This window comes from Phyllopteryx taeniolatus, chromosome 21 (genome assembly GCF_024500385.1).
Source record: "Phyllopteryx taeniolatus isolate TA_2022b chromosome 21, UOR_Ptae_1.2, whole genome shotgun sequence".
Taxonomy (NCBI): domain Eukaryota; kingdom Metazoa; phylum Chordata; class Actinopteri; order Syngnathiformes; family Syngnathidae; genus Phyllopteryx; species Phyllopteryx taeniolatus.
This window is the reverse complement of record NC_084522.1, coordinates 4593765-4616424: the sequence shown is the minus strand read 5'-3', so window position 1 is coordinate 4616424 and position 22660 is coordinate 4593765. Positions and strand designations below refer to the sequence as shown.

The 22660-nt window shown below is 41.8% G+C and overlaps 3 protein-coding genes and 1 long non-coding RNA gene across 9 annotated transcripts; 1 reads left to right on the top strand and 3 right to left on the bottom strand.

The window, feature by feature from the left end:
• The first annotated feature begins 338 nt into the window (after positions 1–338).
• LOC133471339 (uncharacterized) lies at positions 339–7766 on the top strand. Of its 2 annotated transcripts, XR_009786186.1 has the most exons (3): positions 339–879; positions 2440–2461; positions 5576–7766. It is a non-coding gene; the product is annotated as an uncharacterized LOC133471339 (long non-coding RNA). The 2 variants fall into 2 exon arrangements; XR_009786185.1 differs by lacking the exon at positions 2440–2461.
• s100s (S100 calcium binding protein S) lies at positions 2385–5707 on the bottom strand. Of its 4 annotated transcripts, none has more exons than XM_061760790.1 (4): positions 5567–5707; positions 3915–4041; positions 2666–2819; positions 2385–2568 (listed from the first exon to the last, which is right to left on the bottom strand). In XM_061760790.1, exons 2-4 carry the CDS (start codon positions 3926–3928, stop codon positions 2389–2391), a joined length of 348 nt encoding a protein of 115 aa, XP_061616774.1. In that variant the 5' UTR covers positions 3929–4041; positions 5567–5707; the 3' UTR covers positions 2385–2388. The 4 variants fall into 4 exon arrangements, with proteins under 4 accessions (XP_061616774.1, XP_061616775.1, XP_061616776.1 ...); XM_061760791.1 differs by having other exon boundaries at positions 3915–3964; positions 5567–5704; XM_061760792.1 differs by having other exon boundaries at positions 3911–3964; positions 5567–5646.
• Positions 7767–7819: 53 nt separating the features above from the next.
• Positions 7820–19288, bottom strand: s100u (S100 calcium binding protein U). Of its 2 annotated transcripts, XM_061760769.1 has the most exons (4): positions 19128–19281; positions 17992–18163; positions 12428–12558; positions 7820–12184 (listed from the first exon to the last, which is right to left on the bottom strand). In XM_061760769.1, exons 3-4 carry the CDS (start codon positions 12545–12547, stop codon positions 11633–11635), a joined length of 672 nt encoding a protein of 223 aa, XP_061616753.1. In that variant the 5' UTR covers positions 12548–12558; positions 17992–18163; positions 19128–19281; the 3' UTR covers positions 7820–11632. The 2 variants fall into 2 exon arrangements, with proteins under 2 accessions (XP_061616753.1, XP_061616752.1); XM_061760768.1 differs by lacking the exon at positions 17992–18163 and having other exon boundaries at positions 19128–19288.
• Positions 19289–19901: 613 nt separating this feature from the next.
• On the bottom strand, positions 19902–21065 carry s100a11 (S100 calcium binding protein A11). The gene is made up of 3 exons (XM_061760798.1): positions 20916–21065; positions 20694–20833; positions 19902–20110 (listed from the first exon to the last, which is right to left on the bottom strand). Exons 2-3 carry the CDS (start codon positions 20820–20822, stop codon positions 19976–19978), a joined length of 264 nt encoding a protein of 87 aa, XP_061616782.1. The 5' UTR covers positions 20823–20833; positions 20916–21065; the 3' UTR covers positions 19902–19975.
• Positions 21066–22660: the final 1595 nt, after the last annotated feature.

Genomic DNA, 22660 nt, shown 5'->3' with positions numbered 1-22660 from the left:
ATTTCATATACGTTAACACATTCACTGCCATTGACGGCTTTAGAACTCAAATCTCCTTGTTAACTGGAAAGGCTGGCCGTTAATAAAGCCGCGAGCTGCACTCTACACCCGGTAGTCCCTCTTCACTTGCACGTGACGCATTGATTACCTGAAGGCTCCACGATGCTGTGCTACGGTGGCGGTCAACGCCGCTCCACAAATATGATCCTTTTCACACAAACTGAACAGGGTTTTAGGTTGCTGTCAAAGAAGACATTCATGATGACTACAACTGAGCATATCCTTTTCTTTAAGGGAAAAAAAAAACAAGATGGAGTAAGGGGGCTGTCAAAAAATAAAATGCCTTTTTTTTTTCAATAACAAATATACCCCATATAATTCTGTTTTTGTAATAATGGTAATATAGTGGAACAGTCTGAAAAAGATGTGCATGCTTAACTGTTTTTGTTTCCCCCACTGTATTACCTGTATTACAAAAATATGTGAACTATGTATTGTATGTACCCTACCCACATAATTTTACCTATAACATGCCAACATAACATTTGTTCATATAAGAAGACCACAGGGCGGAGATAAAAAACTTTTGCGTGTGTGTGTGTACACCTCTTAAACCACACGTGTAATTACAATGCTAATTGCGTTTGACGGCAAAACAATTGCATGCGAGCAAACGCCGTTTTATTTTATTGTATTTATATGAGCTCCTTTGACGTGACGATCCAGGAAATTGCATACAGTGATAGGAAAAGTTATTTCCCCTCTGGTCACAACCGACTGAACAGATCATTCTGCGCTCCAACTGTGTCAAATGTCACACATTCAAACCAGCCAATCACAGGAGGCTTGAGAGCGGTTGGCTTTGCTCACACAATGATGGTAAGAAAGAATCTGTCTTTATATCATAATATGACATTTTTCTTTGTGGGGACATATTTACTGGTCCACGCAAGAACAATACTAGAATAGTCTTGTGCGTGTGTATATGAGCTGGAATGTGTGTGTTCTTAGCTTTATATGCTAGTGTGGCATAGACCGTACTATCTCATTATGCCACAATACCTTTATTGGGGGTACATTTTGGTTGGTCCACGCAAGAACAATTCTAGGATGGTCTTGTGCCTGTGTGTGTTTTGCTCTTTCTAACCTTATGTAGGACACTTGTTGACATCCCACACCTTTCATTGTGGGGACATTTTTGGCAAGAATACTGCTAGGATGGCTTTGTGCACGTGTGTGAGTGTCCTTGTCTTTCTCTACTTGGACACTGTTGTGAAATTACAACTTTTATTGCGGGGTAATTTATCTTTTGGTAAAAAAAACAGTTCTAGGATGGTCTTGTGCATGTGTTATTTTCTTTCTAGGCTAGTGTGATCTTTTTCCCTATGTGTGTGTGTGTGTGTGTGTGTGTGTGTTTGTGTGTGCAGGACCCCGTGAAGGACAGTCCTTTTGTACAGAGTCGCAACTCGGACATTCCTGTGTGATTATAGCGCTGCCTTCCAAGCTCCATTCTTTTCTACTGTACGAATCAACTGTAAATTGACTTCAGTCACTCACACACGTACACGCACACACACAGTCAGGCACACGCACTTCCTTTTTTTCCATCGCCTCTTCATTTCCATTCCCCCACGTCCCCTTGGTTTGTCAAAAGTTTTCCACGTGGCTCCAAGTCCGACATCTGGGTCAGCTTAGGCACTACAAGACTTGCAGGATATTGTTGGCAGGATGTGGGAATGCTCGGTGGGAATCCCCAATACACACACACACACACACACACACATGCGCACAACTACCTATCTGCACACGATATGACAGAAACACAATTTTGTTGCTTAAACTAGGACAAGAAGGAGTGACTACCATTTGGTTAAATATTACATTTAATAATTGGAAAGAATGTATGAGTCATTACCAAAAAAAAAAAAAAAAGATTACAAAATAGGCGCAAGAAGGGGGAAGAAAACATTCCAGTGCTCAACACGATAATATAATCAGCCATGATTCAATATTATGTCCACGTTCTATTCCCGTGCAACCAGTTTCATGTCTTTTCTTTTCAGTGCAAGAAACATTCAAAAAGCCTGTGTGTTGTGCTTGAGGAGTGAAAAACACACGTCTCGCATTCAATAACTCTCTGGTTTGCAGAGACCGTGGGCATAATTGTACATTCAGTAGTGTATGTGTCCTGCTATTTGCTGTTCTGTGAAAGTCATTTTGCACAGCGCTGTACATGTGTTGTTTAAACATTGCGCAAGGCCCCCAAAATGCTCCTTATCTCCTGTGATTTACAACCCTTTTCCCTCCCTTCCTACCCCCATCCCTCTCCCCTTTCCTTCCTTCAACACCCGCCCTCCCTCCCCTCCCCTCCCCTCCCTCCCCTCCCTTCTACTCCGCCAACTGGCCGCCCTTGGGCTTGTCGTCCGTCTTGAATTCTAGGAAGAAGTCGTTGCAGGCCACGGTGAGCGCGCCCATCAGGATGATGAACTCAGTGAAGTCCACCTCGCCGTCGTTGTTGGCGTCCAGGTCGTTCATGACCTTCTCCACCGCCTCATTGTCTTTGGAGTTCTGTCGGAGCGAAATTGAGAATTCGGGCCTTTTTATTTTTTGTGTGTGTTGCCTGTCTGTACATGTCTGCGCATACCTTACGCACACTCACACTTACCCCCAAGTAGCTTCCCAGCTCTTCCAGCAGCAGCTCCTTGAGCTCGCCTCGGCTCAGCGTGTACTTGTCACCCTCCTTGCCCGAGTACTTGTGGAAAGTTTTAATGAGCATCTGCATGGCGCTTTCCAGGTTGGAAGAGGGTTCCTTGGACATGCTGAGGGAAAGGTGGGGGGGGGGGGGGGGGGCGGTAAACCAGTTAGTATCGGCTGCCAAATGCCCGCTCTGGACACCCACACAACTGGCTTGCATGTGCGTTCACATCAGCGAGCGAGGGTGGGGGGGTCCGGAGCCACTGATAAGAAGATTCATAAATGGAGAGGAAGGTGAAGAAAAGAGGTTGTGTTGAGGCTAATATTAAATAGGTCAGCATGTCTGCCTGTATGGAATGGGGCTCATAAACCAGGAGGAAGCCCATGATATGAATGTAGCAGTGAATTATTGCCGTGTATGTTCTGGTATTGATCATTCGATGGAGACAAAAATGTCTTTAAACAGCCCCATCATAAAGACCTCTAGCTGAGTGGGGGCCATAAATCAGGAGGAATGATAGGAATGCAAGTTATTCTCACTCAATGAGGACAAAAGTCTTTTGAAACAGTCGCACCATGGGGATCTCTTGGAGAAAACCAGGAGAGGCAGTATATATGAAAATATATGAATATAGAAACTATTTAGAATAATTTCCCCCTGGTATTCATGACTGTCTAAGTACAACAAATGTATTTGCAGTCACATTGTGGGGCTGTCTTGCTGAACGGTGACCACAAATGATGAGAAACCCCATAATATGAATGAAGGAGTGACGGTGATTTAACAAAAAAACGTTTAAACTGTCTCATCTTGGGGATCGCTTGCAGAATGGAGACCATAAATCAGGAGAAATCCCATCAAATCAATGCATGATCTTTTCTGAATGGGATTTTTCACTTCATGTTTGGTTTATACAATCAGATCATGTGAACCTCTTGCAGCATGGAGACCATAAATCAAGAAAACTGCCATGATGTGAATACAGGACCTTTTCTGAATGGGAATGTTTTTTGATATTCATCACCTCAAGATTGCTTTACACAGTCACATTATGGGGACCTCTTGAAGCGTGGGGACCATAAATCAGGATTTTATCTATCTATCGATCTATCTGGCCCGTTTTTCCTAATATGTGTGCATGTGTGTGCGTGTAGCCGTGTAAAGATGTATTAGGTCAGCTTTTTTGAGGGAAGGCAGGCTTTCAAACAATCTTACACACATTGTGTCGGGCATCTCGGCGCTTCTGCTGCTACCGCGCTGCTGTGGAGACTGTGCACAGACACACAAAGTCACTGTACATCAGTTTGGGTTGTGGTTACGAAGAAAATACAGTAACTTCACCTCGACTGCAACACACACAACAGAAAACAGCACACAGACCTCTGAGACAGGAGTTCAAAACATTCAAGGAGATCCAGCCAGCTCATAGAAATAACTCGTGTTGAGGGCTCAAATTGCTCTCCCTATAGCGCATGTCATTATCCAAAATGGATACCTGCAGTGAAACACAAACCTCACCTGGTAATTCGGACGCTAAGAGGCCAAGTAACCTGAGGTGCTTGATGAGACGGGGCCTCCACACTCGCTTAGTCACCCAACATCCTTAAAACTCCAAAGCTATATTTAGAACCTAGCGTACACAATATAACCATCGTAGCGCGTAGGATAAAATAACGGTCGATGGTCGACTGCCCGAGTGCGACGAGAAAGCAGCGGAGACAAAACAGCAGGAAGAGTGGGAAAACCAGCAGAAACAGAACACCACACAAAGCAGTAGAAACCGCATAGTATGAATGGCATTCAGGACTGTATGAGGACAACAGGGAGACCACAAATCAGGAGAAAACCCTCATATGAATGCAGGACCTTTTCTGAAGCGGGACTCTTTCTGGTATTAATGCCTGTATGAGGAGATCAGTCCATTTAAAGAGTCACATTCTGGAGAGCTCTTGCAACGTGGGGACCATAAATCAGGACAATCCCAATAATAAGAATGCAGAATCTATTAGGAAGCTGATTTTTTTCAGGTACTTTTTTCATGACTGTCTGAAGACAATCGTCTGTATGAAGAGGCATATTGTGGGGGAGCTCTTGCAGCGTGGGGACCACAAATCAGGAGAAACCCCATGATAAAAATACAGGAACTATTCTGAAGCTGATTTTCTGGGGGTTATTCGTGACTGTCTGACGACCGCAGTGTGGTTAAACAATCGCATCATGTTGAGCTTTTGCAGTGTGGGGGCCACAAATCAGGAGCAACCCCACGCTAAAAACGCAGGAGCTATTCTGTAGCTGATTTAATGTCTAGCATTCGTTACTGCATGAGGACAATAGTCTGTTTAAACAATCAAATCACTGAGACATCTTGTGGTCTGGGGACCTCAAATCAGGAGAGAGCCAATGATAAAAATGCAGGAACTATTAGGAAGCTGATTTCTTTCATTTGTTTTCTGGCATTCATGACTGTATGAGTACAACAGTCTGTTTAAAAAGTCAAATTTTGGAGTGCTCCTGCAGCATGGGGACCCCAAATCAGGAGAAACCCCATTGTATGAATCCAGGAGCTTTTGTGAAGCTATCTTTTTTTTCTCCTTTCATGATCGTAAGAGTGTGAAAATCTGTTTAAAGAGTCACATTGTGTGATGCTCTTGCGGCATGGGGACCACAAATCTGGAAAACCACATAAAATGAATGCAGGACCTTTTCTGATGCGCACTTTCTAGTATTAATACCTGTATGAGAAAGAAAGTCTGTCTAAAGAGTAATACATTATTAACTTTAATAATACCTAAGCATTATTTTTTTTTAGCATCTAGTAATGAATTCTTCGATTTTTCCCAACAAGATAATAAGTCTCTTTGGTTGTCTTACCTGGCAAAGGGTCTCCTGAGTGCTGGACGAGGTGAAGATGGAGCGAGAGAGAGCCAAGGAAGAGATGGACGAGGAGAGAGTGGGACAGTGGCTTAAATATCACCTCATTCGTGCTGCTCCTCCTCCTCACCCCCAAAAGTCCTTCACCCTGCCTGTCCCCTTTTGATCCTCTTCCTATCCACCCCTGACCGACATATCCTTGCAGGTGTCTTCTGGAAAAACACACTCAAATGGCCTCCATTTATCCCTTCATTAATAAACTACATCCACGTATCCATCTACATGATCAGTATGTATCTTCTTAGGTGTCCATGTAGTAACCACTTACAGAATCTACCCTAGCAATGTACTGTCTATCTCTCTGTATATCAATTTGTCTATGTATCTTCTTATGTATCCATGTATCAATCTATGTATCCCGGTACTCGTCTACATACCTTTGTATGTACAGTATCGTATGTACCTATTTTCGTTGCTTTCTATACAGCCATGTATTGGTCTATATACTGTATCCACGCATGTATTAATGTAGTTGTCTATGTCTTTTTATGTGTCAATATAGGTCTAAATATCCATTTATCAATGCATGTATCCTTCTATGTGTATCAATTCATGTATCACTCATGTATCATGTATTCATCCATGTATCTTTCCTTGTATCAATGTATGGATCCATGTCTCATTTATGCACGTATGGGTAATTTTTTTTTTCTATGCAGCCATTCATCTTTCTACAACCTCGATTCCAATGAAGTTGTGACGTTGTGTTAAAGATAAATAAAAAAAAGAATACAATGATTTGTAAATCATATTCAACCTATATTTAATTGAATACACTACAAAGACAAGATATTTTATGTTCAAACTGCTAAACTTTATTGTTTTAGCAAATAATCATTAACTTAGAATCTTATGGCTGCAACGCGTTCCAAAAAAGCTGGGACAGGATCATGTTTTTACACTGGGTTACATCACCTTTTCTTTTAACAACATACAATAAACGTTAGGGAACTGAGGACACTAATTGTTGAAGCTTTGTAGGTGGAATTCTCTCCCATTCTTGCTCGATGTACAGCTTCAGCTGTTCAACAGTCCAGGGTCTCCGTTATCGTATTTTACGCTTCATAATGCGCCACACATTGTCAATGGGAGACAGGTCTGAACCGCAGGCAGGCCAGTCTAGTACCCGCACTCGTTTACCACGAAGCCACGCTGTTGTAACACATGCAGAATGTGGTTAGGCATTGTCTTGCTGAAATAAGCAGGGGCATCCATGAAAAAGACGTTGCTTGGATGGCAGCATATGTTTCTCCAAAACCTGTATGTAGCTTTCAGCATTAATGGTGGCTTCGCAAATGTATAAGTTACCCATGCCATTGGCACTAACACAGCCCCATACCATCACAGATGCTGGCTTTTGAACTTTGCGTCCCTAACAGTCTTTCCCTCATTGGCCCTGAGGAAAGGACGTCCACAATTTCCCAAAACAATTTGAAATGTGGACTCATCGGACCGCAGAACACTTTTCCACTTTGCATCAGTCCATCTTAGATGAGCTCCGGCCCAGGTTATCTAAAGTTTAAAGTTTATCAGTTTGAACATTAAATATCTTGTATTTGTAGTATCCATCCATCCATTTTCTGAGCCGCTTCTCCTCACTAGGGTCGCGGGCGTGCTGGAGCCTATCCCAGCTGTCATCGGGCAGGAGGCGGGGTACACCCTGAACTGGTTGCCAGCCAATCGCAGGGCACATAGAAACAAACAACCATTCACACTCACAGTCACAGTCACACCTACGGGCAATTTAGAGTCTCCAATTAATGCATGTTTTTGGGATGTGGGAGGAAACCGGAGTGCCCGGAGAAAACCCACGCAGGCACGGGGAGAACATGCAAACTCCACACAGGCTGGGCCGGGGATTGAACCCAGGTCCTCAGAACTATGAGGCTGACGCTCTAACCAGTCGGCCACCGTGCCGCTATTTGTAGTATATTCAATTAAATATAGGTTGAACAGGATTTGCAAATCATTCTGTTTTTATTTATGTTTAATACAACGTCCCAACTTCATTGGAATTGGGGAGGGGATGTGCATTGATCCATGTAGCTTTCAATTACTGTATATACTACCCATGTATCTTTCTACTATTTTCTTACAGTACTCGAGTGTGTATCTAATATCTATAGTATGCATCCCATAATGTGTTTCAGAGTGTCTGTTGTCACGGAGACTCACACAGTTGAGAGGTTGGGCTAGGTTGTCACAGTTTTATTATTCATGATTCAACGATAACACAAGCGTTAAAAGGATACAGCTTTTACATCGTATGAATTGACGGATTGCTTACATAGTGATGCACGGGACAGTAGACTGAGATGCATAAAACACACACACGCGCGCACGCACACACACACACACACACACACACACACACACAGACACATACACTCTGGCATTTGGTGGCTGGCACACATTACAGGACTGCACAGTATCTCTCTATGGCTCTTTCTGATCTTCATTCCCATCTTGAGTGGGGACATGTTTGCTAACACTCCCTGATGCTTTTTTCCTCTCCGGCGTGTTTTTCGGCATCTGCACGGAGTTAGCGCTTTTGGGCGCGGCTCACGAATAAGCAATTTACAAAAGACTAAATGAGATGTTTCCCGGCTGAGGTATAAGGTTCACTATCAATACACCGATCCAGTTTTCCCTTTTTTTCCCACCACAATGGACCAAAGATCACATTTAAAGCCTGTAAAGACCGCAACGATAACACACACATTCATGCCTTATGTACACAGGAAGCTTAAGACTGATATGTTGCTAATAGTTACAGGAAGTACCGTGAAAAGAGAAGTACAGTGAACCCCCGCTATATCGCAGATTTTTTGTCCAAATTGAGTTACGTGCCTTCAGTGTAGTATCAACACTGGGGTCTACTGAAAGACATGAAGTGTAATTAACAGCAAGAAAAGGAGGCAGAGAAGGTCCCCTACCAAACTGCAGTAACAATCATATTTCCCACAGATCAGAGAGGACAAATGCCTGGGAGTATTGCTGTATGTTCTGTTTTCCATGTCTGTTGTTTGAAGTTTTCTAATTGTGCTCATGTCCTTTAGCCTGTCCAAGGCATTTTACATTATGTGTTAGCATTATGCTAACAGACTTTCGTTAGATTATTTTGTCAGTTTCTACAAACGTTTGTCAGTTTTTTACAAACTTCCACTAGGAATGAAAAATATCATATTATTATATATAATATTGAAGCTAGGAGAACTACACGTCTTCTTTTCATTTCCTCAAAGTGATGTTATACCCAGTCTCATATATATATATATATATATATATATATATATATATATATATATATATATAGATAGATTGATAGATATTTTGGGGGGCTGCGAGAGAGTGATGGCAAGCACTAAGGAATACTTTCAAAATATGTTAGCTGTGTTTAAAGCATATGGGAGGGGTAAGAAAAGTGTTTGGTTTTGTTTCTACATATTGCAGATTTTCACCTTTGGCGGGTGGGTCTGGACTGTATCCTTAGCAATAAACAGGGGTTCACTGTATTTAGAGTAATATATATGTGTATATATATATATATATATATATATAAACAGAAGCCCCAAATGCCTGATATGTTAGTCACTGTATAAAAAAAAAAAAAAAAGGGTGTATAAAGGCTGAGCAGAGTGTGTAATATTTACAATGGGAGTGCCGGGAGCACATGACTTTTATTTGCCAAGCACTTTGCATTGTGCACGTCATAGTGGTTGTGTTACTGGTAGTCATGTTAAGGCCTACATTAAGTGCAACACGAGCGCTTTTTCCTCAGGCCTGCATTATTGACGACGTGAGAATTTACAAAGCATTAAATCATAAGTAACAAATTGGCAGAGGACGGGAAGCTTTACAAACGCATCACAGAATCATGATATTGGGTGTTGTTTTTTTTTTTTTGGGGTCAAAGGCTCATTGTGCTAGACAAACAAGATGGAAGGGATGGCTTTCAGGAAATTGTGTGTGTGTTGTCTAATCCGGTCAGGGTGGAGATCCGATGGCAGGTCAAACAGGGTCTTAAATGAGGGCCACAAACACAAAAACACCACAGGCAGTAGGATTGTTTTTAAAACAAATCCTACAGCGAAATTGTGCACATTTTACAAAAGGTCTGTGGTTACATTCACTGCTGCATTTAACAAAACTGGGAAACTTCTCAACTCGGCAGAAACACAAGTTAAATCGTTTTTTGAAATAAAGCTGAGTTTTCCAATCGCTGGTTTTCATTGTTTGCCATTTTCAACTTCAAATTAGATTTTCAAACCTTCCAGTTTCTATGAACGCGGCATGAACAATTACGCCAGGGTTGCAATCTCAGATTTTCCCTCACTTTCTTTCCACTCTGGATTATTTTGGCCTCCAAACACCCCCAAACAATCATTTAGCCAATTCAGCCTAGAACATGGCTTGCTGTAGTCTCGTTTCTTTATTGTCCTCCCTTGTTTCCTATCTTCCCTGAACGCAGCGTGAAAATTATTCTTCAATCCCAATCTGGGAGGATTCACACTCACTCTCTTTCCACTCGGGACTATTTCCACCCCGAGCCCAACCTCGCACCGCCTTGTAACCGGCGAGCCTCGTTTTGGATTCCCTCCTCGATTCTTAATTATTTAGCGGCACACCTGATCTCCATGTCTAATTGTGGCTGCGGTGGGTTTAATGTCGCTTCCAGGTGTAGTGAGGATATAAAAAGAAGATGAAGAAGGGGAAGGAGGCGGAGCAAATGAGGAGGGAAGCAGTGTTTGGTTAGCGGCAACACAATTTGTTTATTGTCGGGCCAAAATCAGCACCAAAAAGCATTTGTGAGTCACGTAAAAGTGGGAAAATTAATTTGCATTAAAGGAATTAAAGTCAAAAACATCAAGAAACAGTACAAGTGGATGCATTCTATAGGTCAGGGTATATGCTAAGATAACTATTCCCTTTAAAGCAGAGGGGGAGTAAAGGGCGCCATATTTTCACATGATACGAGGTAAATATGCTCTATTAGTGGCATGCACATGCTAGCAGTGGTATGTTGTTTAGCTAGGCTGCTTTAGTCTAGTGGTTGTACAACACGGTGTTATTTTAGTGCATTTTACACCACAAAGGCTCAGGATTCATAGTCATAAATCTGATTCTGGTCATATTTCTGCCATAAACATGGGACTTTATCCCTGTCACCGCTATTTTAGTGGTAGGTAGGTAACTAGCGACCCTATAGGTAGCTCACTGGCATTCTACCATGGTGAATTTCAAGATTCTAGTAGTTGGAATCAAAATTCACAGCGATAGAATGCTGTTGAGCTCACTAGCTAGCTAGCTAATTAACATGGTAGCTAGGTACATAAAGACGATATCTCTAGCTAACTGGTCTGAGTGGTAGCTAGTTCGCTAGAGATATATGGATCGCCAGATAGAATGCTCTAGATCAAGGGAGTGAGACAGTAGGATAGCTACTTGTTGATATCATAATACTAGATTCATATTAGAAATGTGCATGATATTCAGGCTAGAAACTTAAAATTGACAAAGAGTTGATAACTAGTTAGCCTGGTAGGTAGTTACCTACCTAGGGATGATAGCTTGATAGAGCTAAATGAAGTTAACAGAGCACTAGTGGTCATATGTATGTCATAACTTTAGGACTATGCACTGTTTTAGTTGTAGTTAGCTAACTAGCAAGTAAACTAACTATCTTACCAACTTTCGATCTGTAGATAGGGTAGCATTTTGTAATTCACATAGACAGAAAGCTAGTAAAATTGGTAGCTTGCTAGGTAGCTACTTGTAGATGATAGCTAAATCTAAATCTAGAAAAAGCTATTAAGATATCTATTCAGCTCGCTAGGTAGCTAACTACGTGGAGTTTATAGATGGGAAGCTAGCTAGTGATAATTTTCCCACCCATAAATTTAGGCCTTTAGCCAATGTAGTGGCTCTCAGTGTTGATGTAGGGTAATTATTATTATTCATATTATTATTATTAGTGTGATGAGGGATGGATGTAAATATTGTCCCCTACGAGGTGGCAGATTCCTCAGGCTTCTTCTCGGCCTCCACGTCTGCCGCGCCGGCCATCTTCTCTGCCGCGTCCTCAACCATCTTTTCCGTCTCCTTAGCCACGGTGATCTCCTCCTCAACCTCCACCTCCACGCTCGGTGAGGTCACCTCCACGCTCAGTGAGGTCACCTCCACGCTCGGTGAGGTCAACTTCACGCTCGGCGAGGTCACGTCAGCAGGCTTCTCCACCTCCTCTTCCTTCTCATCCTTCTTCTCCTCCACCTCATTCTTGACTTCCACTTTCCCCTCCATTTTTCCATCTGCGTTGGCTTCCAGATTGACTTCCTGGGTTTCGGCCTTGGGGGCGGCATTCTCCGGGGTGGCGTTCTCTGCGGCGGTGTTCTGGGCATTCTGGGCGGGTTGGGCGTCGTTGGCGCGGCAACGCTGCTCGCTGACGGACTGGGCCAGGTAGCCCACCAGGTTCATGTACTCCTCAAAGCCCACCTTGCCATCCTTGTTGGCGTCCAGGCCCTTGCCCATGTTCTGCACCGCCTCCTTGCTGTCCGTGTCCTACACAGAGACAACTCACTGTTAAACATGGCGGACGTAAACCAGTGGCTCTTGAAAAATTGTGCCTTAACAGAAGTTGTTTCTTGTGAAACCCCCATTGACAGAACATGAGAATTTGTTTTTTTTATAAAAGAAAAAGGTCACATTTGGTTTACTTTTGTGACAATTTTTATTTCCCCCCCCCCTATGAAATAGATGAGAGAGAAAAAGATCATTATTATGATTAGTTTTTTGTTTCCTGACCGACAGAATGTTGCAGAGTTGGCTCTTGACCAGGTTCTGGAAGTCTTTGGGTCCCAAACTCTCCTTCCCTTTACCGGACTTCAGGAAGACCTTGACCACCGTCTGAATGGCTTCCTCCATGACTCCCCTCTCTGACAACACACAAATTAGTTGCATTACATTAGATTGCAATAGATAGATAGATAGATAGATAGATCAATAGATAGATGAGGGGCTAGGCGAGTGGAAAACAATTTCATTCGAGGTGATAGTGACGTGTGAGACAAGGGGCGAGCGCGTGTGTGATTGAGAGGCACAATGGCCGCCGCGATCTTTGATAGGTCATCTGATCCGACGAGGCTTCCGCCGCTTCAGATTACCCGCTGTGCTCATCTTGTGTCTCCAATCCACTCTCCCTTACGCTCTCATATGCTCTGTTGACCTTTTGTGTGCGCCATGAGTGCTTTCAAGAAAGAAATTTCACTTTTTTATTTTTTTTTCTAAGAGCAAGATGCATTATTTTTTCTAGGAAAAAAAAAAAACATTTTCAAGATGTAAGATGTATTTTCCGGGGGAAAAAAATTCTCTACAGAAAATGTACTTTTGTAGAAGACATTTTTCTAGTACAAATTTTGATTTTTCAATATTTTTTCAATTAGTACTCTTTCTAGAAGAGTAATCTTTTCCAGTAAAAAGAAGTTACATTTTCTGAGGAATTAATAAATTTATTTTAAAGCTAAAACTCAAATTCCTCTCTAGAAAAAAAGTCATTATTTCAAGAAAAAAAGGTAAATTCTCCAGAGTAGAAAATGTTTTTTTTTTAAAAAAAAAAAAAAAAAGAAAAAAACGTTTCTAATAAGTCAAATCTTTAAATAAAAACTGCTGTCTTTTTTCATGAAAAAAAGAAAAGAAAATTCAAATAAGTTACATTTTTTGAGAAAAAAAGCGATATTTTTTCAAGTCCTATTTTTCCATTCAATAAGTCATATTTTTGTCCACCTATTTAAAAAATATAGTTAAGAAAAAGTAGTATTTATATCAGATTTCTTCAAGAGTTGTGTGTCCATTGTAATTTCTTGACAAAAAGATTTATTTTTTTTGGTATTCCATGTTTACAGCTACGGCTGCTTTTATTTTGCTAACTTTTCAACTTCCTCTTTTGGTTCCGTTGGCTCAGAAGATGTAAAGCATGCATGTGTGTGGGTGACCTATCCTCACAGGAATTCCATTCACGGCTGTTTTGCGGCGCAGGAATTTACAGGCCGACCCTCCGACCGCCGGCTCCTTCTTTCTTTTGCCCCAAAGCGACGAGAGCCAAGCGACTTACTCTCTTTCAGAGTCTTTCAGCTCCACACTTCCCATGTTGCAACAGCTACACAAACTTAAGACTTAGCACAATGCAAACAAGAAAAAAACAAAAATGGAGGGGGAAAAAAAAGCTTTTTTTAATGACAAATTAAGATTTTTTTTTTTTTTAGAAAGCAAGATTTTTTTTCAAGATTTAGTCTAGGTTTCAACAGAATCTTACAAGAAAGAAAAACTTTTTGGGATCAACAAGTACTACCCCTTGATAGAATGGTCGTCTTTATTACGTCGTCTTTATTACGATATTTTAAAATGTTATGAGAACGAAGCTGTAATCTAAATAAATGTAATAATGCAAATACACGCAAAGAATTTCAAGTAGAACTTTTATTCCTGAAATTTTTATTTTTTTGGAAAGATTTTCACCTTGTCAACCCCAATTATTTTTTTCCAGAAAAGGCAACAGACTTTATTCTCTTAATATTAACACTTTTTCCAAAACTGAAGAGAGTCTATAGCACTGAGCAAATGTTATTGAAGAGAAGATCGCGATGGACGATTAGATCCATCTGATGAGATGACCTGCCATGTTTGGACATGTCACGTATTGATGTAATGTTTTATGAAAGTTAAAAAAAATAAATAAATAAAAAAAGAAGGAAAAAAGCAGTTTTGGGCCACAAAAGCCGCTGTTGCTGCCTGTCCTTGTAACTTTTTGTGGAACTTGACATTTTTCCATCCTTCAGTGGAGCCAGTGTGGCGCCAAACAAGCAGCATGAAAAGCTGCAAACAATTACAGAACAGGGTGTGAGCTGTCAAATGTTTGTGTGTTGTTGCATGAAAATGCGCTCTCTCACTATTAGGCAGGGGTGCTAAAGTACTCACACTCTGTACTTAAGTACAAGTACAGATATTTGTGTAAAACCTTTACCTAATCTAAAGTACATAAAAAAAACAAACAAACAAAAAAAGACTTGCAGTAGATAGAAAAGGTCTATAATGTAGCCGTATGGGGGGGGGGGGGGGGGGGGAATGTAGGCTGGTCCCAAGCCCGGATAAATGCAGAGGGTTGCGTCAGGAACGGCATCCGGCTTAAAACTTTGCCAAACAAATATGAGCGTTCATCCAAAGAATCCCATACGGGATCGGTCGTGGCCCGAGTTAACAACGTCTGCCATATTGTGTGTCCAGGAGACCAGGTGGAAAGGCAGTAAGGCTAGAAGTTTAGGGGCAGGGTTTCAATTATTTTACCATGGTGTAGATGGGAGGAGAAATGGAGTCCGGGTTATTTTAAAAGAAGAGTCGGCTAAGAATGTCTTGGAGGTGAAAAGACTATCAGACAGAGTGATGAGGCTGAAACTTGAACTTGAGGGTGTTATGTATAATGTGATTAGTGGCTATGCCCCACAGGTAGGATGTGACCTAGAGGTGAAAGAGAAATTCTGGAAGGGGCTAGACGAAGTAGTTCTGAGCATCCCAGACAGAGAGAGAGTCGTAATTGGTGCCGATTGTAATGGACATGTTGGTGAAGGAAACAGGGGTGATGAAGACGTGATGGGTAAGTACGGCATCCAGGAAAGGAACTTGGAGGGACAGATGGTGGTAGACTTTGCAAAAAGGATGCAAATGGCTGTAGTGAAGAGGCAGGAGCATAGGGTGACCTACAAGAGCGGAGGTAGAAGCACGCAGGTGGATTACATCTTGTGCAGACGATGTCATCTGAAGGAGGTTACCGACTGTAAGGTAGTTTTAGGGGAGAGTGTGGCTAGACAGCATAGGATGGTGGTGTGTAAAATGACTGTGGTGGTGGGGAGGAAGATTAGGAAGACAAAGGGAGAGCAGAGAACCATGTGGTGGAAGCTGAGGCAGAACGAGTGCTGTGCAGCTTTTCGGGAAGAGGTGAGACAGGCTCTCGGTGGACAGGAGGAGCTTCCAGAAGACTGGACCGAGATGACATTGTGATCTGCAGTGAAAGCAGGGAGCAGGTGGGGGAACAGTTAGAAAGATGGAGGCATGCACTGGAAAGCAGAGGAATGAAGATTAGCTGAAGTAAGACAGGATATATGTGCATGAATGAGAGGGGTGGTGGGGGGAGGAGTGAGGCTACAGGGAGAAGAGATAACAAGGGTGGAGGACTTGAAATACTTGGGGTCAACCATCCAGAGCAATGGTGAGTGCGGTCAGGAAGTGAAGAAACGGGTCCGAGCAGGTTGGAACGGGTGGAGGAAGGTGTCAGGTGTGTTATGTGACAGAAGAGTCTCTGCGAGGATGAAGGGCAAAGTTCATAAAACAGTGGTGAGGCCAGCCATGATGGACGGATTAGAGACAGTGGCACTGACAGTGGCACAACAGGAAGCAGAGCTGGAGGTGGCGGAAATGAAGATGTTGAGGTTCGCTCTCGGAGTGAAAAAAAATCTTTGCGAGGGGAAGTAGAAATTCAACTGATTTAACGTGGTTGCACAAGTGTGCACACCCGTTTATAAGTAGGGGTGTGGCTGCTGTTCAGAATTGTCCAATCACATTCATGTTAAAATGGGAGTCAGCACACACCTGCCAAAATCGGATTGACCCCAAAGAAAGTTCAGATGTTCTAAAAACTACACAGCAGACCTTTTATATCCACTTCACAGGTGCTCATACTGAGAAAAAAAAAAAACAAAAAAAACTCTTTAATTGTAAACTCGGCAACAAAATAAAAAATGCCAAATTATCTAATCATAACTGGAAAAATAAACCCAAAAATATGATATATAAAAATTTTATCTGGGACTACTATTATAGGTTTTTTCAAAAATAAATAAATCTGATTTTAATCTCGTAATAGGACTTCCCAAAAAATAAAAAATAAAAATAGGGCTTTAATCTCATAATATTACAACTTTCTTTCCAAACTTTTATCAGGAAATATTGCAGTACTTTTTTGCTCTGAAAAAAAAAATGGACTAAAAAAAATAATGTAATAATATGACTTTAAATCTCATACTAGTACAACTGTTTTTGCCGCAGAAAATACATAAAACTTTACTTTGGGGAACTTTTTCTCGCGCCTCAAAAATTTGATCTCATAAAATGATGATTTTTTTTTTCCTTGTGTATGAATCGCATTCCTTCTCACCACTGCTATTAGGCCACTCGTTCACATGCTGTCTCAAGGCTCCAAAATCGAGACAAACGTACTTCTACATCCATCGATCCATTCTCACATGAATCATTCGGCACTGCGGCGCTTGCATCACCCGTCCTGCGTCACGGCATCCAACTAATCCGTCTTATTTGTCCCGAAAGGCCTGAAAAAACAAAGTCCCTGCCGCCCAGCTCATGAAATAAACACGCCTCACAACTGGAGGTTTCCCCCTTTCCCCACCCGTTCGAGAGCTCCTGAAGGCGACGCCAGTGTTGCCTTTCCAAAGTGGGCGAAGGTGATCCGCGGGTGTGTGCACGCTCACGACGACACACGCGCGAAATCAAACATTAACGCAGGAGCACGTTGAGGCTCCGGCCGGGAATGGTCGCGGAAGATGGACGGCGCGCGACCAATCCAAAGCAATGGTCCAGTCACAATACTGAACAGGCTTATATTCTTGATCCTCTGCAAAAAAAAAATAATAATTACCGCAATTTACTAAGACACTTAGTTGTGAAACTCTTCTTCGTTTATTATGAATGTCTGGATTATACTTCCCCCTGGTGGCCACAGCGCACACACCAGAAAGAGCACTATGTCAATGGGCATAAGCATGAAATCATGATGCACAAAAGGTTTCATTCTTTACATTCCATCTATGTTATTATTGTATGATTTTATAAAGTACAGTACTATAGAGTGCCATTTCCCTTATTAAAAAACATTGATTTTTTTTTCTGTTGAATTTCTATTCATTTCAATGAGGAAAGATGATTTGAGATACAAGTGTTTTGAGTTACGCGGTAAACTCGTAAATCAAGGCAACACTGTACTTACTTGCATTTCGAGAAAAAAAAAAATCACATATTCTTGTATTGTGATATTATGAAGTATTTATTGTTGAAAAATTATGGTTCTAATATGGTGAGATAAATTTTTTTTCTTACGAAAAGTATTTGAATCTCATTTTGCCGACTTTAATCTCATGATTTATTTTCTCCCCTCAAAGACTTCAATCTCTTAACAACTTAATTTATTTTAAAACTGTGACTTTAATTTCTAAATTTTACATCCGTTTCCTAAAAAAAAAAAAAAGACTACATTATTGTAAAAAAAAAAACAAATTGCGTCACCGATGGTGTAGTGGTACACTCGCCTGACTTTGGTGCAGGCAGCGTGGGTTCAGTTCCCACTCAGTGACGTTGTGAATGTGAGTGCGAATGGTTGTCCGTGTCTATATGTGCCCTGCGACTGATTGGCGACCAGTTCAGGGTGTAGTCCGCCTTTCGCCCGAAGTCAGCTGGGATAGGCTCCAGTGTCCTGCGACCCTAACCAGGATAAGCGGTGTTGAAAATGGATGGATGGATATTGTTAAATGATCATTTTTCTTCCCCTGACAAAAAAACAATTCTGAATTTTATCTTGGAATATAATGACTCTCTCTGTTGAGAAAATAATAAATAGCATAATATTAAGACTTTTCCCCCCAAAAACTAAAATACTGTTTAATCACATAATTTTATGACTTTTTTCCTTGAAAAAATATGACATACCATAATAGAATGATTTATTTACACTGGAACAAAATACAATTCTACCACTTTTTTCCCACAAAATCACAACTTTTACTTTTCTATATTATATATTATATAGATATATATATATATATGACTCTTACAGCAAATAGGGCTTCAACATGTAATAAGACTTTTTTGTTGTAAGGAAAATATGACTACCTTGTATTATGGCAACTTTTTTTTCTGAATTTCTAACTAATAATCGCTGCCCCCCACTCAAAAGGGAATCATTAAAAAAGACACTCCTGATACTATGACTAATCTTCCCTTGCAGTTTTTTCCCCAATCGCCCGATCGAATGCTGCGGTTGCTGTGCCGAGGCCCTCGGGCCTCAGGTTCCACACCCTTGCCTTCGGTGTGGGTGGACACAGCTGGCTGAACCGCCAATGCAACACTCTTGGCGTGGAAGGCGCTTAGTTTTGGCGCACTTTGGCCGCCTGGCGCGTGCGTATATCAACTTAAAGCCAAGCAGCAAAAAAAGAAAAAAAAAAACCAACAATGAAAGTGGAGGAAAAACAAAAAAAAAAAAGCAGATTTAAACAGGTTAACAAGTTATTGGTTGAAAACTGTATATTCCCCCCGCTCTCCTTCTAAATGGTCACTGAACGCATCAAAGTGACTTTTTCTCTTTTTTTGGAGGTCGAAACGTGGCACAAAAACGACAAAGCCCAAACTTCTCAAGCACCCAGCAGACACGCACGATGAATCCACTCACCGTAAAGCGTCGGAAGCGTGGAAATGTGCGCAAAAAAAAGTGACTTTTGTCGCCCTTTTTCTTCTCCTTGTGCTGCTGCAACGACTCCTGCTTCGAGTCCACGTAACTTGCCAAACTCGTACAACTGCTAAAGTCTCTTCCGTGATTTTTTTTTTTTTTTTTTTTTTTTTTGCTTCCCTTCAAACTTTTTTCCCCCCACTGACAAGTGAAAGGGCGTGTACCTGGAAGAACACAGAAGGGAGGGAGGGAAGGAGGGAGGAGGAAGGGATTGGGGAAAAGGCGGGCAACTTCCACCGAGGGCTCGTGCAAGTCGAGTTTGCCTTGCAATTAGCTCGAGTGCATATACGTGTGGTAATGCGTGTGTGTTGACACTTAAACACACTCGTGGTTTTGGAACGGACGCATCCTGAGTGACTTCATGTCTTTGCAACACTGCCTCCCAAAAAATGCTAAATGAAATGCAGATGATGCATAATATGCATTGTAATGCATGCAGAAAAGTGATAGGGGGGTGGGAGTACTTCCAAGACTTGAATGTTCGTGTATATGTATTTATATTTGGCAAAATACCAAAATCTGAGGACAAGAACGATTTCTGAGACAAATGTGAGTCATCGAAACACGATAGTGAACACAACAACATGGGGTAGATATTGTCAGCAAGCTTGCTAGCAGGCACGACCGCGTAACGCTCGGCCGGGCGCAACCGGATACGCCGTGTACAGCGGGCCGCTAAATCAAGGGTGTGAGTGCGGTGAATGAATGACAGGGAACTCGGGAGACAATAAAGCCTTTAATCCGAGCCAACGGTTAACGGGGAATAAAAGCACGCAGGCGCAAACGTCGTACTAAGAAGCGAAACCGCCCTGCTTGCCGGCCAGCTTCCCGATCAGCTGCCAGAACTCGGCGAAGGTCAGCTCGCCGTCGGCGTTCTCGTCCAGAGACGACATGAGGCGGTCCACCGCGTCAGGATCGCAGGCGGTCTGAATAAAAATAAAGAAAAACATTTCAAAACACTCAACTTCATGTGCGTGTGTGTGTGTGTGTGTGTGTGTGGCCACCTATTAGTTGTACAGTGCTGATGCTGCTCCTAATTTTCTTAATTAAGTTGACCAAAATATTGGGAACAAGCTCACGGGAGCAAAACACAACCACAGTAAAAATAAACATACAGCGGGACCTCGATTTAACAGACACGGAACCGACGGACTTGGGATTTAACAGACAGGATGCCCCCTTGCAACGGACAAAGTCAGTGAGTTCCAGAATGGGCCGCTGTCGTTCACTGGCACAATAAACAGAGACTGGTACCGGTATTTCCAGGAATAGACGCTGTTGTTCGCTCGTCGTGTGCACGTCTCTCGTACGTGTTTTTTTCTGATTTTGGTACAGTACGTATACAGTTGTTTTGTTTTTGTCAAGCCCTTCACTATGGCATCCAATCGTGAAACGCCATAACCTCGCAGCTCGTTCTCAGTGGCGCAATATGCTTTTCTTGGCCTTATTTAGGCGATATTGCACAACAGGAAGTACCATTACGCCTTTCAAGTTCGTAGACATCGTTACCTTGATGAAGTTGGGCAGCTGCGAGGCGACAAGTCGGTGGAACTCGTCCCGGCTCAGCGTGCTGGCAGACCCGTCGTCGCCCGCGTACGCCTTGAACTGGCTGACCAAAGTCAAGATGGCGGCTTCCATGCTGGCTTCACCTGCGGAAAAAAAAAAAAAGGAAGCAAAGTAAGCTCTCTATAGTCATCGAATTCTAAAGATGAGACATAAGGCACGCTGTACCGTTTGACGTGCGAGGAGCAGGGACGTCTGCCCGTCAAGGCGATCATGCCCGTCTATTTATACGCGGTGTAGGGATGCAGGGATCAGCGGAAAACGCCACCGGCCCTCATTTTCCACAACAAAGTGCTGATGACGGGATGTATTAAAGTAAGGAGCGACAGATAGCATCAGTAGAAACGCACGAGACGGAGAAGGGCTCATGCTCATCTAAGCACAACGGAGTTTATACAAAACATCACTCGCATGAGGTCATCGTGATCGGCGGGGCACCTGCAGGAGGTGCAGACATCTTACGTTGGCATTATTAAATGATTATTTAGAATATATGTTATTTAAGTCTTGATGTGCTATTTTTTAAATTAAAACTTTCAGCAATTGTTACTTTTATGTATTGTTCTTTAATACTGTTGGTTTTAATGAATATTTAAGTACCATCTTTTGTTTTAATTGTTCTGTTTGAATCCATTGTTTGTATTTTCTGATATATTTATTATATTTATTTTTTATTTTACGTTTTAATTTGTATTGTTTTATCTCATTTTCCATCCATCCAAATTTCAAACTTTTGATTATCCTTATGATTCCTGTACCTAATGTTGTGACTCAATGCTGCAAATGTTAGCGTAGCGCGCCCGGGTTTACCTGCTGGAGAATTCAAAGCACGATCAGCATACGCTGCAGTTTCGTCATAATGACCGTGCACTCTGTCCTGTAACCTGTCAATGCTTACATTCTTTGCTAGAGAACCCGTCGCGTCACGTTTTGACGGGGACGGGTGACTGGTCGCGACTACATGCCGCTTTGATCTGCAAAGAGAAACATAGTTTGGATGTAATCACCAGATTACCATTTCTTACAATACTGATAGCTAGTGTGCTAGCTTCCAATATGCTAACAACCTGCTTGAATGCATAATGTTCTTTTGTGAACAGCGTATGTGCTGAAAGTTGAATGCTAACATGCTAACAGTTTGTATGCTAACATATGGCGAAACAGCACTAAGGTGCCTGATTAGGATTTTACATCTTGCCCTGTAGTCGAGCAGCGTTTCAAATGAGAATGAATCAAATGCTAATGTGTTAATAGTCGCTGCGCTAAAATAAACCAAGTTAGAAAACAAAGCATCAAGGCAGACAAAAAAGGATTTGGCATCTTGCAGTAGTTAAAATAGGAATGATTTCAAATGAAAATTGATGCAAATGTGATGAAAGATAGCAACCAGCAGTCAGCAAGCACAACAGCATGGAAGAATTTCACATTTTGTGCTGTAGCCAGCCGGGTACTATTTGACAAGAATTGACAAAATACTAACATGCTAATAGTCAGTATGCTAAAATATAACAACGTAGCAAATTCAGTATAAAATGCGCTCAATCAGTAAAAATTTTCCATTTTCGCTCTAGTCGAGTGCAGTACTATTTCACAATAATTGACCAAATGCTAACATGCTAATAACATACAGCAAGATGGTAACCTGAGAAAACACTACGGTACGTAACGATTTTAAATGTTGCGCTGTAGTCTCGTACTACTTTATTTCCAATTATTGATAAAATGCTAACACTACTTTATTTCCAAGTAGACAAAATGCTAACAGTTGGTATGCTAACAATCTTGTTAACTCAAAACAGCAGAGTTCAGCAAGCAATATGGCACATAAGGATTTTACATCTTGTCCTTTTGTCTGGTTGTAATTCAAATGATTGATTCAGTAATAGTTTTGAAATTAGTTGCTAAAATGCTTA